This window comes from Rhinolophus sinicus, chromosome 15 (assembly GCF_057876585.1).
Source record: "Rhinolophus sinicus isolate RSI-liver-muscle chromosome 15, RSI-T2T, whole genome shotgun sequence".
Classification (NCBI taxonomy): Eukaryota; Metazoa; Chordata; class Mammalia; order Chiroptera; family Rhinolophidae; genus Rhinolophus; species Rhinolophus sinicus.
In genome coordinates this window covers 20,802,436-20,820,224 of record NC_142515.1, presented here as the reverse complement: position 1 = coordinate 20,820,224, position 17,789 = coordinate 20,802,436, and the positions used below count along the sequence as shown (strand labels likewise).

The 17,789-nt window shown below is 37.0% G+C and overlaps 1 protein-coding gene across 1 annotated transcript in view; it reads left to right on the top strand.

The window, feature by feature from the left end:
* CFAP58 (cilia and flagella associated protein 58) overlaps positions 1–6,543 on the top strand; it is an 89,238-nt gene extending 82,695 nt beyond the window's left edge. Inside the window, exons 17-18 of the mRNA XM_019725132.3 lie at positions 2,198–2,331; positions 6,041–6,543. Coding sequence (XP_019580691.3) covers positions 2,198–2,331; positions 6,041–6,152 — 246 coding nt within the window. The 3' untranslated portion in view covers positions 6,153–6,543. The remainder of the gene's footprint in view (positions 1–2,197; positions 2,332–6,040) is intronic.
* The last annotated feature ends 11,246 nt before the right edge of the window (positions 6,544–17,789 follow it).

The following is a 17,789-nucleotide window of genomic DNA, read 5'->3' as shown; positions in this document are numbered from 1 at the left end:
GCCACCCCTCTGCTCCTAGATTGATAGACCCCACAATTCTCCATTTCCTGAAAGAGGGAGGTGAGCACGTCAGGAAAGCGTTGGGGAGAGGATGATGGCGATAGGATGGAAATTTGGGGGATACAGTTTTTTATGGATCACCACAAGTTGACTTAGAGGAGTTGGGTGGTAGGGAAGCACAGAGGAAATGTGTTAACACCATTGCCCCCTGAGGCAGACCACAGTGCCAAAGCAGGGTTTTGCTGTTCCATTCCACCTGAAATAAATGCACACAAAGCACCAGCTACTCCCCAGCCCCCAGGACCTTGCTTCATGACCATCTATCAAATCAATTGCCATGAAAGGGAAAGAAAATCATGCAGGGATCCTCTTAGCATAAATTCCCTTCAAAGTAACCTAAGGACCTCAGTTGGGGAGATGGAATATTTTACTATTGCACATGCCTTTTTAAAGTTTTCTAAAAAGCTCTGCATTCCCATTATATTTTGAGCTTTACCTCCTAAGTGGATACTTCTGTATTCTTGGCGTGCCAGGGAAGTCTTAGACACACACATGCACAGAATGTAGCACACGCCAGCTGAAGGCTGGCACCTACACACTGAGGGTAATAATTACTGCCCTTCTGCCTGGGGTAAAATAGACGCCATGCTACTAATATAATACTAATCCTTTCACAAATAGGACATTGTAAAATTGCATCCTTTTAGTTAAAAAAGGCAGATGAAACACAAATCGAATTAGAACATTAGTTTTCATCTTATCACTCTTAAGTGTTCGTTTCACATGACCATCCTAAGACGTAATTTGAGTTTTGCACGAGGCATAATCTTTTGATTGTTTTTATCCCCTTAAACAGTTGAATATTCCAAACAACAGCAAAAAAATAAAAGCCTATTTTCTCAGAGGTGGGTATAGACTCGAGTAGCACTTGTCTGTCTTCACACTACTGTCAGCCACAGGTAGCACTGGATTGCATTCAGTGGTTCATAGGAGCCTTTTGTTACATTAACCCTTTATTTCAGGAAGTCCCAATTTTTGCTCTGAATGAAATGTGACCGTTGGTGGAAGAGGTTCAGAGGTGGATGGTCCTGAGCCTCTTGGCCAGCTTGCCCTCATTGTCTGGACTCCTTTTTAGGAAATTCCACATTCATTGTTTGGCAACAAGGTCTTTGTTCCTAATAGTTTAACTGTTAAGGTAGATTTTATTCCAACAGGAAAATCATATTCTTTAGCTCATAATAACATAGAATCATTTTCACAGCAATGAAGAGGAAAGAGTTCAGAAACAGATGAACACTCAAAAGACAAAAATCCCCCCCCCCTTTTTTTTTTTTTTACAAATTTTTGAAATAGGGAGCAAGAGGGAAAACAAATCTGAGTCTATTGCATGCCCCTCAGAACAATAGCCTTCCTTTGCTCCCGTTGATTTTTGTGGGGCGCACCCCTAGCTTTGGCATGCTTTCCACATTCTGTTCAGACAAGTAAATTCCCACTCTTCTTGCCCAGTCTGAGGTCAGTGACACGAATTGAATGCCACAATGGAAGATGCAGGCAATCAGGCATCCTATTACAGCCCCTCACAGGCATGAGACTCTCGCGTACACATGTCATAGCTCTCTGATTCTCAGGGGAAAGTGTCTCAGGGCTGGGATGAAGCAAGAACCTGTGAACGGTCCCTCGGAACACAATAAAGAGGTGACAGGCATTTAGCAGAAAACACATAAATTGAATTCCTGCTTGGTGTGGTGGTGGCAGGATGAGCCCAGGATAATTTTTACTATAACCCTAAGATGAATCGCACTCCCTAGTGATGTCTTTCTTGAATGCTTTTTTAAAAAGATTTTAAAGACAATTTTATACTGTATGTCAGAGTTTTTCTGTCTCTATTCACAATATTCCTTGAAACACATGACACCATTCATGTGTGAGCCTGTCGATTGTTGCTTGATTGTTCTCCTTTCTAAGAAAGGGAATGAGGTTTCATTTAAGTTTGTCCCTGGATTATGAGGGACAATCTTCAGTGCTCAGTGAGATTTTCACTTAGACACCGAGCTTGAACTGGAAGGAAGCATGAAGATTATTAACCTGGGCATGGTTTTGTACCTCTAGAAACGGCAGCAGGTTAAAAAGATTTTTCAGACAAAGATATTGTCTCACTGCGTATTTTCTGCTAATGCTGCTTCATTTGCCACCTTAGGTTTTGTCTTCAGAACTGAATATGTATGAGTCACAGAGCCAAGAATATAAATATGAGATTGAGAAACTCACCAATGAACTACTAAGTTTAAAGAAGAAATATCTCGCTCAGAAACGTAAAGAACACATTCAGAAGTAAGAATTAGTCGTATGTTCTTCTAGTTGTGTTGTGTCTATTACCTGCTGACGAGGAAATATTTGGTGGGCAATCACAGTTGCAGATTTCCCTGGGGTAAACTAAGTCACAGGGTGAACAATTGATATTCTATAGGTCACTCACTGGGTATGTATCAGCAGAGTAAGATCAGTGTCTCATCCGATACTGAGGCCCCTTCTTTGGGCCCTAACAGGAATCCATTAATATCTGCTCACTGGTGGACCTAACGTGGAGTAAAGGAAACATAGTGTAATTTTGTCCCCACACTATTCTCACGGTTTGGAGATAATCATGCCATAACTATGTATGCAAATGAGGTTCACCATCAGCCTTATACTGGCTGAAGAATTCACATGTAAGACCACAATTTTGCCAAGGGGTCTGAGCTTGGTAAAGCTGTTCTTTCTGTAATATGGCTGTACCCCTGTAATCAGGAGCATGCATGGATAATTTTCATCTGTTTTAGATAAACTGTCTCTGAACAATCCCTTTGTCTAGTAACTGACTTCAGTATCTGCTGTGGGCTTTCGATGTGAGCTCTCATTCTTCTAGGAGATGATAATGCAGATGGCAGGTTAAAATTTGGGTCTCAGGGTCAATGTTCCCTTCACTTTGTTATCGTTTGCCTGATCTCAGGGTGGGAGAGTGAGCCCAAATGAATCAGTAGGTTTGAACCTTGGTTTGGCTGCGTGGCATTACCCAAATCATCTAGTCAACTCTATTGTGGCTCACCGTATGGGTTGAAAGTCAAGTTTGGTATTTCATCCACATGGGCATTTCAGGGACATGGTAAAAGAGCATTTGAATGCATCTGGCTATGATTTATTAGTGACAAACAGCTATTTCAAGTAACTGTATGCAAATTTATTTGCCAGTAAATATCTATCCTTCTTGTAAATCAGAATATTCCCCCATTCCACATTCAGATATCAGCTCCTTGGTAGAATAAAATACTGCTAAAAATTAGAGCAAATTTAGGTAAGTCTCTCTTAACATATGGGTCTGGCAACTGTCTGATTCAGAATCACTGAAACAGACTTATTAAACATGCAGGCTCCCAGGCCCCATTTCTAGATATTCGGATTTAGCAGGCTCTAGAGGGCCTCAGAAATCTGCCGTTTAATTACCCTGCAGGTGATTTTTCCTGTACACTGAAGTTTTAGAATTGTGGATATTAATGATGTGAATTAAATGAATGTTGGAGTGGAAACACTGTAGTTTTCTTTTAGGACACGAAAGTCGGGCTTATGAAATGTCAACATGGCTGGTTTCCACGTGGGGCAGGTGTCTAGCTCAGTGGCTTTCAAGCTTTTTGATTACATACCCCATCAGTAAAACGTCTTTGAACTTGCAGTCCTCCCAATATATATGCATATAGTTTTTCAAATAAAATTTTTATTTTAGAATACTTTTTTACTTCCGATATATTTTAATCTATAAATTACATGCATATATTATTGTGACTTTTTGAGTAATTATTAGTAAAATGAGATTTGTAATTTTTAAGAATACAGTATAAATTGAATCTCTAATATCTTCTTTCCACCCCCAATGGGTCATCTCATTCATTTTCTAGAAGTGATGTACTCCATTTTGGAGACCAGTAGTCTAATTTACAGCGTTATGAGCAGCTAGCTTGGCTGAACAGTTAATTATCGTTCTAGAGTTGATTAGCTTCCCTGCCTTGGCCCTGGGGTTTAGCCTAGTCTCCCTTGGATCTTTATTGATTTTCCTCCCTTAGTTCTCTGGACACAGAGAGCATGCCCAGCCAACAGATGGCGCCCCTTCTGTTGACTCAGCACTTCCCAATGGCCCATCCACTGGGAGCTATACTGCCCCAGCCCTGTGCCACCTGTAGCTATTGAAGTATAAATGAATTACAATAAAATCAAATTAAAAATTCAGTTCCTTAGTTGCATTAGTCACAGTTCCACTGCTTACTAGCTATATGTGGCGAGTGGACACTGCATTGGACAGCCTAGATATAGAGCTTATCTACCATCATGGAAAGTGCCATCAGACCGTGCTGCCCTAGAATATTTGTCTTGACCTGTCCTCTTCTTGCCCTTAAATGCCCATTAGTTTTAGCCACTCTGGCCTGGTTAGAGTGTCACTGGTGGTTCCATTTAGTTTGGGATCCATAAACTGGACGTAGACAGAGATGAGTTCATAGGAGAAGTACAAAAAAAGTATTAAGGTGCTGAAAAAAAAAATAAGCCAAGGTGAGAACAAAAGTGCTGAGATGGTTTAGATTGGAAGGGAGAAGGCTGGAGGGAGTCATTATAATGGTCTATGAACACATGAAAAAGAAAATATAAAGGAGACATTATTCCCATTAGTCAGCTTAGGCCAAGCCAGAAGCACTAAGTGTATGCTCCTTCAGAGAGGAAAATTTGGGTTATTTAAGGTAAGAGAGGGCAGGGGGAAGGAGGAAGCACAGCCTGCATCTAACAACAGTCAGGAGGTGGACAAGTGGCCAAAGTACGTGAAGGAATTCTCTCCCTGGATCCACTCAAAGCTAAAGCTCTTGTCCTATTTATGGAGGATTTTTTTTTTTATAACAATGAAATCAATTCTGCTAAGAGACAGCTGGACTGATTAACCAACCCTCTGCATGTTCTTTCCAAATGGAATAATTTAGAATAATCTCTCTGGATGTTCTCCCCACATAAGTGTTTTATAAAACAGCAACTCATATCATTTTCACCTTATTGCTTTCTTTCATTTTTCTCAAACACTCTTTTTATCATGCTTTGGTCCCAACCTGTGCTCTACCCACCTGGCCCAGCTCCCCTACCCTGGACCCCCAGGCTGGTCTAGATTCTGCAGTGCCAGTCAGATTCTTTTCCAAAAGATAGATTATTCCCCTAAGGTAAATCATTGGCAGTTCTCAAATCTAATTGGTTTTGGTCTCAGTAGTTTGCTTAATTTTTATTTTTAAAAAGGGTCTTCCCAAGATGTTTTCCATAAGACCACTTGGGTAATTTGTATAAATTTAAGGTACCTCTGTATGATACCTGAATGTGTGTGTGTGTGTGTGTGTGTGTGTGTGTGTGTGTGTGTGTGTGTGTATTTAAAGGAGATCTGTATAGAAGATACAGCATAGATATTAGGGTAGAATTCCCTTTATTGCCAAATGTACTATCTTATTTATCTTTCCAAGCCTTTCTTGAATCTTAAACTATTTTTAATAATAACTATTGCTTGTCTAAAGTTACAGGAAAGCTTGTTATTATAAATGTCCAAGTTTGGTGAAGATATCATGTATATGTGGTAAATATGTATGTTGGTACTGGTGCTTTGGAATATAACAGTTGATAAATGATAAATTAGTTATTGTAATTGAGTCAAGAGAAAGATTCTTCTGACTGATCTTTGGAACTGGTTTTTTAAAACAGGAAGATGATTAGAAGTCAGAAGCCTTAAGTCCATAGTGCTTGAGTTTTAATGAGGTCTTCTGTCCATATTTAGATCAACATTAGGAGGGCACATTTAATTGTGTCTTTCCCTAATTCTATGTGTTATCAGCGAACACCTAATTAGATTTTCAACAACCACCTTGCCTAAAACCGAAGCTTTAATCAAAGCAGTTTGCAGTGGCTACCTCACCCTAGGAACTTAGAGAACACCAAACTTAGGAAAGGAAAAAGCTGTTAAGGAGGTTAACTTTCACCCCCTCTCTTACAGAAACAAGGACAGAATATCCATGGATAATGCCTTCTCAATGGCCAAAGCAACTGGCCCTCGTTTTACTGGGGGTGGATTTCCCCTCAGCAAGTCATCTCAGATGAAGTCTTAACTTGAAGCTGCTGGCTGGGTCCAGTTGAACAGCTCACGCAATTTGCTCTGGAACATTTTGGAGAAATCTGTTTCAAACCTGTTAGGTCACAAACATTTAGGGAAATCACTGCTCAGATTACAGGATGGAAAGAAACGCAGAACTATCATAGTCATGTACATATAAGAGTGATGGCATTCTATTTGGTCCACATGGATATTACAGATTATAATTATATCTGTTCAATTAGGCTGACCCATTGCATAAAGCAGGTCTTTTGTTAATGCCACGTTGATTAATTTGAAATGCACCCCATCTAGACACTTGGTATGGATGAAGCTGTGGATTCTTAATTTCTCTGTTATAGACATAGGTGCACTTGAAGCTTTGATATTAAAAAATATTTTTGAAATGCAGTGCAGTCTTATTAATAAGGATCTATTTTAATTATTCCTCATTAACAAGTCATTGCATGAGGTGAGAAAGAAGGACAAACTCAAGTATTTAAAAATTGTTTTGAGAATGATTTCTATGTGGAATTTCTTTTCAGGCCTAGGGTATGAAAATCTATTCCAAAGAGACATACTAATAAATACTTCATCATAAAAAATAAAAAAAGAACCTTTGTAGAGATGTTGATCTTTGCTTTGGGAAAGTAATTAAAGATTAAAACTACTGTTAGAAATGTGTAACATAAAGATTTGATTCAGAGGAACCAAGGCTATAAAATGAGGAGTTTGGGCTGGGATGCTTGGATGGGCTCCTCTTCCTGGACCTCACTCTTGGAGAACCAAGTTACATAGGACAGGGATCTGTTTGGCTTCCAAGCTGTAGGCCAGCATGTGGATCCATTGAATCCACTGTATTTTCTTATTGTTGAAGCCACAATTATGTGGGAATCAGTGCCAAGTTCCCACATTAAGAGTGCTCATTCGTTAATATTGTATGAGGACACGATGGCCATCTCTCTCACAATAACTTGACTTCTGTAATTTTTTTGTTATTGAGGAGTAAGTAGCTCAGGGATGATGAAGGACAATACAGGTGGGGCATTCCCTTTGTGTTAGGGGTCCGAGGTTTCTGTGGAGAGGAGCAGGAGACCAATGACCCCATGGTGCTTGTTTAGATTATATAGGGAGGTGGGATTTTAGAAGGACCTTCTGCATGCTCTGCTACTAGAAGTGGACCCAGTGCAGTGATGGCCAAGAAAGTGATTTATTATGAAGTGATCCCAGGAAACTCAATAAGAGGGGGAAGTGGGACAGGGAAAGGAAGGAGATGGAGCTAGGGTATAATATCAAGTCAAGTTCCATGCTGGGAGACTGGCTGGATCTTGCAGGGGGCTCTGGAGACACTGTAATCACATCTCAGCGTTGTCCCCCTCAGGGTTGAGGGAGCTGGCATTTATATCCCTCATGCTGTTAGTCACTGGCCAAGGACTACTCTGGAGGGGTCCTTCTGGTTCTCCCTGCCATGGGCAAAGCAGGATCTGGCCACCTAGGAGCGGCCCTCAGACAGACAAAGCGACAACCGACCACCACTGGTGCTGATTGTTGGAAGTGAAAGTGGTTAAGGGCTTGGGGAAATGAATGGGTTGGGCAGAGCTGTCCTCTGCTGCTTCTCCCAGATGGTCCCAGAGGGAGAACTGCAAACGGCAATCAACTCCTGTGTAGCTGGCGACTCTGGTGAGGTGTGATCAGCAGCTCTTTGTGTACCACACAGGGGTGGAGTGTGGAGGTGTGTACCCTAGAGAATTTGCGGAGAGCACTTTAAACCTAAAGAATCACAGGGCGGGGGTAGCATGAGGAGGGCACTTCCATTTTTGAAAATCACTGATGATCTCTTCCCTCAGAGCTAACCAGATTCTGTTTAGACAAAAGACTTGAAAGTAAGGTAAGGCAGTTATGACACATGTACAACACTGGAGATTTCCCCATCTGTTCGGGGATATTTTGACGTGTAGTCATTCCTGCTGAGTCCTTGGGTGACTTTGTAAGCAGTTCTCTTCTCTAGGGAAGTGGGGCCTATGGTTCTCGATCTATCTCTGGCAAAAACTCCGGAGACAGATGCTGTGTTCAAATCTTGACTCAGCATAACAATGAGTTGTTCTGAGGTTTAAATGAGTTAATGCACGTAAGCTTACAACAATGTCAGACACATAGCGGTTCTTTAACACATCGCCACCATTGTTATTATTACATAAGAGATACCTGATATTTTGAAATTAGAATAAACGTTGTTACGTAATGCTTTATTATATCAACTGTAAATGTGATTCTAATGCTTATTTAGAGAGTGGATGACACATGTCTGGATAAAGCAGAATTTGGTCATGTAATTTATAGTTTGAATATCTTGTAAAAATGCCACATTGGGTGCCTCATAAAAGCTTCTGTTACATTTTTCTTGCAATTGAAATCTGGGGACAGATGCTTCCCCTTCAGAAGTCAGAGTTTCCAGAAGAAAAGACCGGAGCTGCCATCTTCTTGTTTTTCTCCATGTAATGGAGCAGGGTGGTCAGCTTCTGCTGACGACAGAGGTCCCATGAGCCACAATTGCACAGGCTCTGCGAGCTGATGCGGCAGCTCTGCGGGCTCAATATGCTTATGTTCAAATGCAGCAGAAGTAAATTAAGGCTGGAAAAGGTGGAAGATACTGCTGCTGCCTCTCATTTACTGCACATCCTGACAGCCCTGGCTATTATAAGCTACAACTACATAGGTGCAGGTGTTACCGCCGTAGCCACAGTACAAAAATGAGCTGTTAAAAGCACTGAGATTTGCAAATCATTAAGGATAACTGTGATCTCACAGTGGGCTGAGGTGCTTTTAAAATTACAAATTTGAGCAGCACTGTAAAGCAACATTAGGAGATTGTGTGGTAGCATCATTTTACCCTGGGGTTTTCAAAGTTACGGAAAAGAGTCAAATTGCTAAACCAGCCATTGACTCTTCACTGGGCCGCTGGGGAGCTGGTACGGTTTCTCTGTTGAGAGAGACATGATAAAGGGGCCTCCCTGGTCATTATTTGCTGATCATAGTTTCTCAGCCACTGCTCTCGTAGCCGGGTTTTTATTGTGCTTACCTCTGAAGAAACTGCTCAGAGCAAAGGTTTGTTGCTGTCATAAGCCTTAGAGATGGAAGTAGTCATGCGAGGAGGAGATGGTGGCATCTCTCCTTGTCATGGGCTGTAATTTTGCTATAAAAATTTACCCAGAGTTGATCATTATTGTTGGATTTCCTGGTTTGCTCAGCCAGATTCTGAAGTTTGACCTCGCCCATGAAACCCTTTGCAAAATACTATATAATGAATTTGGAGCAGTATGGCATTTCAGAGCCTGGACAATTTGAGGAAAGATATTGTCTCTCACTTACACATAATCAATTATATGGAGATCAAGTTGGAATAGGAGCAAAGGGAGAGCATTTTAAAATATTAAAATGGTACAATAGTTTTAAAATACATCTCACTATTTTCTTTGCAGTAGATGGGAAATATTTTTTTATGGCATTATCCATTTTTAACTTCCAATTCAATGCTGTTTTAGTATACCATTTCTCATATCTATTATTTAAAAGTTCCATTAGGGTTTTGAGACCCATTAAAATTTTATAACAGTATGAGATGTGATCGTAACAGGTACTGTTTTTCTTTTTTATAATTAAATATAGATTTCCCCCTTATTTTAGAGTACCTGATTGAAAATATGGATAGACAATTAGAAAATACAGATGAGCAAAAAGAAGAAAGAGGAGAGCAATAATCCCACCACTTATTAAGAACTATTGTTTTCCTGGGCTAACACTTGGATCATTTACATGAGTTGGCTGTATGAATTGTTCATACCCATCATTTGTTCTAACTGGTTGGTGCTTATAATTCTCAATTGTTAAATATTTTAAATATTACCTATGAAATACTACTGCTTTATAATTTTGAGTGCATCTTTATGGACACTTAAAATAAATATACATGATATATATATATATATATATAAAATCAAAGATATAATTGAGATGTTAGGTTGGTGCAAAAGTTATTGCGGTTTTTGCAATTATTTTTAACCTTTTAAACCACAATTACTTTTGCACCAACCTAATAATTTACATATAGTAAAAGTATTGTGAGTGTGCAGTTCGGGAAGTTTTGACAAATGAATATGCCCTAGTAGCCACAATTACTGCCCCCCCAAATGCCCTATGCCCCTTGGTGGTCAATATTCCCAGTCCCTATCCAGCTTAAGCAACGATGGATCTGTTTTTTGTCATTATATATTTATTTTGTCTTAGAATTTCAGATAAATGGAATCATACACTTATGTACTCTTTGTGTCTGGCTTTTTTACAGGTAGTGTAATTTTTTTGAGCTTCACCCATGTTGTGTGTATCAGTAATTTATTCATTTTTATTGCTGAATAATCCATTATATTGACATACTACTATTTGTTTATTGATTTATCTGTTGATGGGAATTCAAGTTATTTCCAGTGTTTGGCTATTAAGAATAAAGTTGCTATGAATGTTCATGTACAAATCTTTACCTGGACAGATATTATCATTTCTCTTGGGTAAATACTGAGCTATGGATTTGCTGGATCAAAGGGTAAGTCTGTATTTAATTTGCTAAGAAGCTGCCAAACTGTTTTCCTAACTGATTGGACCATTTTACATTCCTACCAACAATGTGTATGAACTCTAATTACTCCAATCTTTGTTAATATTAGGTATTGTCAGCATTTTTAAGCCATTCTATTGGATATATAGTAATATCTCATAGTAATTTAAAATTGTATTTCCTAATGACTAATAGTGTTAAACTTTTTTTTCATGTACTTTTGGCCATTCATATGTCTTATTTTCTGAAGTGTCTTCAAATCTTTTGCCCATTTTTTTTATCTTCTTGTTAGGTTATCAAAGTTCTTTGTATATTCTGGATATAAAATTTTTGTCAGATGCATATATTACAAATATTTTCGCTCAGTCTGTGGCTTACTTTTTCATTTTCTTAGTATAATTTAAAGAGCAAGCAGGCATTTAAAATTTTCATAAGGTCCAATTTATCCTTATTTTTCTTATGTGGTTTGTATTTTTCTTGTCCTGAGTAATTTTTGCCTACTTCAAGACTATAATGATTTTTTATCTGTGTTTTTCTCTATAAGTTTTATTATAGCTTGAGTTTTTATGTTTGTATTTATGATTCACTTAGAGTTAATTTTAGGTGCGGTGTAAGGTTAGAGTACAAATTCATTTTTGTTCCTATGGATATCCAGTAGTTCAGCACCATTTACTGAAAAGACTGTCATTTTCCTATTAAATTACCTTAGCACATTTGTAAAAAGTCAATTGACTATATTTGAGTAGTTCTATTTATGAAGTCTCTATTCTGTTCTATAGTTCCATATCTATCTTGATAGCAATAGCTATATAGTAAGTCTTGATATTGGATGGTGTAAAATCCTCAACTTTTTCTTTTCTTTAGAATTATTTTTATTGTAGGTCCTTTGATTTTTATACAGCTTAGAATCAGCTTATTAATTTTTACAAAAGAGCTTGCTGTGAGTTTGGTTAGAATTATGTTTAATCTATAGATTAATTTGGGGACCGTTGTCATTTTAACAACATTGATGTTTTTAATCCATGAACATGGTATATAAGTCTCTACTTACTTAGATCTTTTAAAATTTCTCCCAGCAACCTTTTGTAGTTTTCAGTTTTACAGGTATTGCATATATTTTGTTAAATTTATGCCTATGTATTTTGCATTTTCTGATGTTATTGTAAATGGTATTTAAAATTTTATTTTCTATTGTTATTAATAAGTGGAAATACAATTGATTTATGTATATTAATTTTGTACCCCATGACATTGCTAAATGCATTTGTTTTATAGCTTTTGGGAATTACTTAGGTTTTCTATGACCATAATCATGTTTTTTATAAACAAAGACAGTTTTTCTTTATTTCCAATTATATGCTTTTTATGATTTCTTTGTTCATAATCATCATACTTGCACTGGTCAGGACTTGAGCATAATATTACATTGAAGTGGAAAGAGCAATGTATCTGCCCTTTTCTTGATCTTGGAGGGGAAAGTTTGAGTCTTTCATCATGAAGTACGAGGTGAGCTATAGGATTTTCATAGATGCCTTTTATTAGGTTGAGAAAGCTCCTTTCTATTTATTATTTGCTAGAGTTTTTCATCATGCACGGGTATGGAATTTTGTCAATGCTTTTTTATGCATGTATTGGTATAATCAAAGGCTCTTTCTTTTTTATTTTGTTGACATGGTGAATTATTTTGATTTTAAAATATTAAACCAACTTTTCAATCTTTGGATAAATTCCACTTGGTCACTACATATTATCATTTTTATATATTGTTGAGTTAGACTTTCCGATATTTTGTTAGGAGCTTTTACAACTGTGTTCATAAGGATTATCGGTCTGTACTTATAATGTACTGCCTGGTTTTGGTATCAAGGTTTTGCTGGCCTCGTAAACTAAATTGGGAAATGCTCCCTCTTCACTATTTCCTGAAATACTTTGTGTAGAATTGGTATTATTTCGTCCTTAAAACCTTGATACAATTTGACAGTAAAATCACCTTGAATTATAATTTTTTTCCTACGGGAATGTTTTAAATAGATATAGGGCTATTCAAATTTCCCATTTGATCTTTTATTTTTTTGATAATTTGTGTCTGTCAAGGAATTTGAGTATTTCATATAAGTTGAATTTATTGACACAGAGTTGTTCAAAATATTCTCTTACTACCCTTAACATTGCTAGGATCTCAACAGATGTTCTCTCCTTCTTTCTTTATGAAAGTCTAGCTAGGGGTTTATCAATAAAATTCTATTGATGTTTCCAAAGAACCAGCTTTTTGTTTCATTAACTTTTCTCTATTGCCATTTGTTTTCATTGATTTCTACCCTGATACTTAGTGTTTTCTTTCTTCTACTTATTTGGATTAAATTTTTCTCTTATTTTGTCTTCTTACAGCTTCTTAAGGTAATTGATTTTAGCCCTTTCCTTTTTAAAAAATGTAGCCTTTAAACCTAATATATTTCCCTCTAAGCTCTGCTTTCAGTTCTTCCCACACATTTTAATATGTTTTGTTTTCATTATTATTCAGTTTAACTACTTTTCACTTTCCTTTATGACTGTTCCTTTGACTCATGGGCTGTTTAGGATCACGTTTCTAAATTTCCAAACATTTAGGGGCTTTTCAGATATCTTTTTGTTACTGATTTTTAATTTAATTTTGTTGTCATCAGAGAACATGTCCTGTATGCTTTGAATCATTCCAAATTTATTGACTTGTTTTATAGGCCACAAAGGATTCCCTCCATTGTTAATTTACAGCCCACATATTTACCTTTTTTTGAAGGGGGTGAGAATACTTAAGTTCTACTCTCAGAAAATTTCAATTATATAATACAGTATTACCAACTATAGTCACCACATTCTACATTAAATCCCTAGACCTTATTCACCTTATAACTGAAAGTTTGTCCCCTTTTACCATCCTCTTCCTTGTTTGTTGTTATATTATATTCTGGTTTGTATTATTTCTGATTATAAGTCTGCAGTATTCTTGTCTTTGTTCTCCTGAATGGAATGTGTCTTTTGCTTTACAAAATTTGTCCTTTAAAACTGATTTTTAGGATTTGATTATCATGTGCTTTGGTGTGGTTTTCATTATGTTTATCCTGCTTGAGAGTCATTGAGATTCTTGCATCTGTAGGCTTATAGTTTTTATAAAATTTGGAAAAATTTAGCCATTATTTTCTTCAAAACTTTTTTTGTGTGTGCACATCCTCTTTTTGGGGATCCTTTACTTTTATGTTAGGCAGTTTGATAGTATCTTATAAGGCTTTGATTCCTGTATTTTCAGTCTTGTTGTTGCTTTGTGATTCACTTCGGATAGTTTCTATTGCTATGTCAATATTTTCCTAATATTTCCTTGTTTACTCTATGATTAAACTCCATTCAGTAAATTTTTTTATTTCAGATATTATACTTTTCAGCTTTAGAAACTTCATTTTCTTACTTTTTATATCTTCTTTCTCTTTCCTCTCTATGTTCATGCTTTCCTTTACATCCATGAGCATGTTTACCATAGCTGTTTTGAAATCCCTGTCTACTAATTGCATCACCTCTGTAATTTATGGATATTTCTACTGACTGAAATTTTCTCCTGGTTTGGGTCACCTTTTCCTGTGTCTTTGCATATCTGGTAATTTTTTATTGGATGCTATATATTGTGAGTATTATACTATTGAATGTCTAGATTTTATTGTCTTCCTTTAAAGTGTGAGCAGTTTGTTTTGGTAGGTAGTTAAATTGCTTGTGGATTAGTTTAGAAGCTTATTCTCTCTCTCTCTCTCTCTGTCTCTCTCTGTCTCTGTCTCTCTCTCTCTCCTCTCTCTCTCTCTCTCTCTCTCTCTCTCTATATATATATATATATATATATATATACACACACATACATATACATATATATGTATATATATATATATATGTTTTATTTATTTATTTATTTTTACTTTGACTTATTTTAAGACTTATAGAAAAGTTGCAAGAATAGTGCAAGGAATTCATTGATACTCTTCACCCAGATTACCCAATTATTATCATTTTACTACAGTTGTTTTATTTATTTATCTGTTTTCTGAACCCATTTAAGAGTAACTTGTACAGATTATGCCTCTTTATCCCTAAATACTTCAGAACATATTTTTTAAAAACAAGGAAATCTGTCACATAACTCCAATAAAATCAACCTCAGAAATTTAACATTGCTATAATAGTATTTTTAATCTATAGACTTTATTCAGATTTTACAAATTGTCCCATTTATGTTCTTTATAGCAAATGAAAATCCAAATAACATATGTTACATTCAATTGTCATATCTCTTTAGACAGACCCATTTAATCTGGAACAGATCTTGAGTCTTTGTATTTCATGACAGTGAAGGTTATTTTTCAAACTTAATTCAATTTTGTTTAATTTTTTCTTATGGTTACATTTAGGTCATACACTTTTGGCAGGAATATCACAGAAGTGATGTCAAGTTCTTCTCAATGCATCATATCAGGAGGCAGATGGTAAGTCCCTTTACTGACCACATTAAGTTTGATAGTTTGCTCATTGTGATAACTTTCATATTTCTCCACTGTAAATTTATTCTTCAACCCATTGTAAGAAATAAATATCTGGCAGGTAAATAATTTGACACTATGTCAATATTCTTTCCTCAATCTTTACCCTCTAGTTTTAGTACCATTGATGATTCTTTCCTGAATCAACAGAAATGATAATATTTTGCCAAATGGTGATTTTCTTATTCTGTCATTTCTTCTTCATTTATTAGCTGGCTTGTTACTGGTAGAAAGAATGTTTCCTTCCTTCTTTCCTTTCTTCCTTCCTCCCTTCCTTCCTTCCTTCCTCCTCCCTTCCTTCCTTAGTATTTATATTTTCTAAGATGTTTATATAAACAATATAGCTGTAATAAGTATGAGAACTGAAAAAATGAGCAAAAAGCTTCTAGAACCCGAGCCCTTTGACAAATTGACTATTTCCGTTAAGATTTATCATTTAATGACATGATGACAATTGAAAGAATGTTAAGTCAACTGGATATTTTGAGTTTATACTGTATATAATTTATTATGCTAAGTACTTTAGAAAATGTGAAGGTGTCCTTGTAAATTTTAGAATTTTTTGAGTTTTCCTCCTTACCACTTTCAAACTCCTTTACATCCTTCACCCCAGCCACCCATTCTTTCTTTCATTCTATCTAGCAAGAGAGCATGTCTCTGCTTTTCTCTAAGGCTAATCCCTCCATCGTTGCTCACAATCTTTTCATGTCTCATGAACGTTGTAAGTAGACAGGATGGCATAGTGGTTAAGAGCACACAGGTTTTAGGACTGGGTGGACTTCTAAATTTAAATCCATATCCTTTCAATTACAGATATTTGATCTCAGACAAGTCTCCAGCCTTTGGACTCTCATTTGTAAAATGGGTGCAATAACAGTACCCACTGCATAGACTTGTTAGGAGGATTACAGGAGACTACATGTGATTATTTGCACAGTACCTAGCATATAGTAAGTGCCTAATAAATGTCAGCCTTAATTATTATTATCTGAAAATCATCTCCTTGCTCCTAATAATAGCCTGGACAGTGTTAAAATATTATTTTAAGTGGTCAGGTGAATAGATACTAAACATCATGAAAACTGCTTAACTGCTTTCAGAATGGATATGGTCAAGAACCTTCCCTGGATTGTGAAGCCTTCCATTATGCTCTTTATATAGGTATTAGAAGATTGAATGGCTATTAAAGTATATTGTGCCAGTTCCATCTCTTTCACATAAGTGATTAGTCTTTCTTAATTTGAGACAATGCCAGGAACTCTTTCCTCTAGTTCAAGACAGCACTCTTCTATTTAAACAAAGACAATTCTTTTTCCTCTTTCCCATAGTGATGACTCAAAGGAACTGAATATGTGTAACAATAAAAGTAATAGCCATCATCACAAAGGTTTTTAAAAACTCTAATGCCCAGGCCATACCCCAGATATTTGGTAGAGGAACCCACTTTCTCAAACCTACTTACACATGGGAATTACTTGGGAAATTTTCAAAAATACTGATGTCTGGGTCCTCTCCCCCAGAGACTTTGATTTCTTTGGCCCTGCTGTGATGTGAGCAGTGAGATTTTTAAAAGCTCCCAGATGATTCTGATGCCTAACTAGGCTTGAGAATGGCTGCTTCACATACAGTATCTCCTCCTCGAGAGAAGCCCCTCACGTGGCCCACGGGGCCTCACTACTGAGAGAGGAAGCACCCTCCCAGGTCATGGAGTTTGATTTTCAGAGGCACGACTTGAACTGATTCACCTCTTTGACTGATCGTATCATGTCCCTTATCGTGACATTGAGATGTTCCTCAATCTCTGATGGGAGCACAGGCTCCCGGCTGTCCCTTCCTCATTTTACTCTAACTGACCCAATCCCCTATCCTTCCACTCCCTCATTGTGCCTTTTTCTTTAAATTAAAGTTTATTGGGGTGCAATTATTAGTAAAGTTACATAGAGGTGTACAATTCTGTATTACATCATCCATAAATCCCGTTGTGTGTTCACATTGTGCCTTCTGAACTCTGACCTGTGATCAGCAAACTTCCTACATCCTCAACCTTTTATTCTGAATGAAAGTTGCCTTCTTCCTCTTAATAGAGAACTGACCTTGTAGCCCTCTTGACTGGAGACCTTTGCCTTCCTAAATGTCACATACTCTGTGCTTCAAGTTGAGCATATGGAGTAGGTGTGTTCCTGGCTCTGCATTTCTACTTTAATTCTTATTCTTTTCTCTTTCAGAGTATCAGTATGTTTGAAGTTGTGCCATCCTGCTGTATCACCCACCAACTCTTCAAATTTCATTCATTTATATACCCACCTCCGAGGCATGTTCCTCATGCCCCACATGCCTTAGGTACTAGCTCTCGGTTCTTTTTTCATGCCTGCTCCTCTCATTGTTTCTGGTGATTTCAGCAACTGTATGGATGACTCATGCAATGCCCTGGGCTCTCAGTTCCTTGAGTTCCTCATTTCTAACAACTTTTATTCCCTTCCGCTACAGGTTG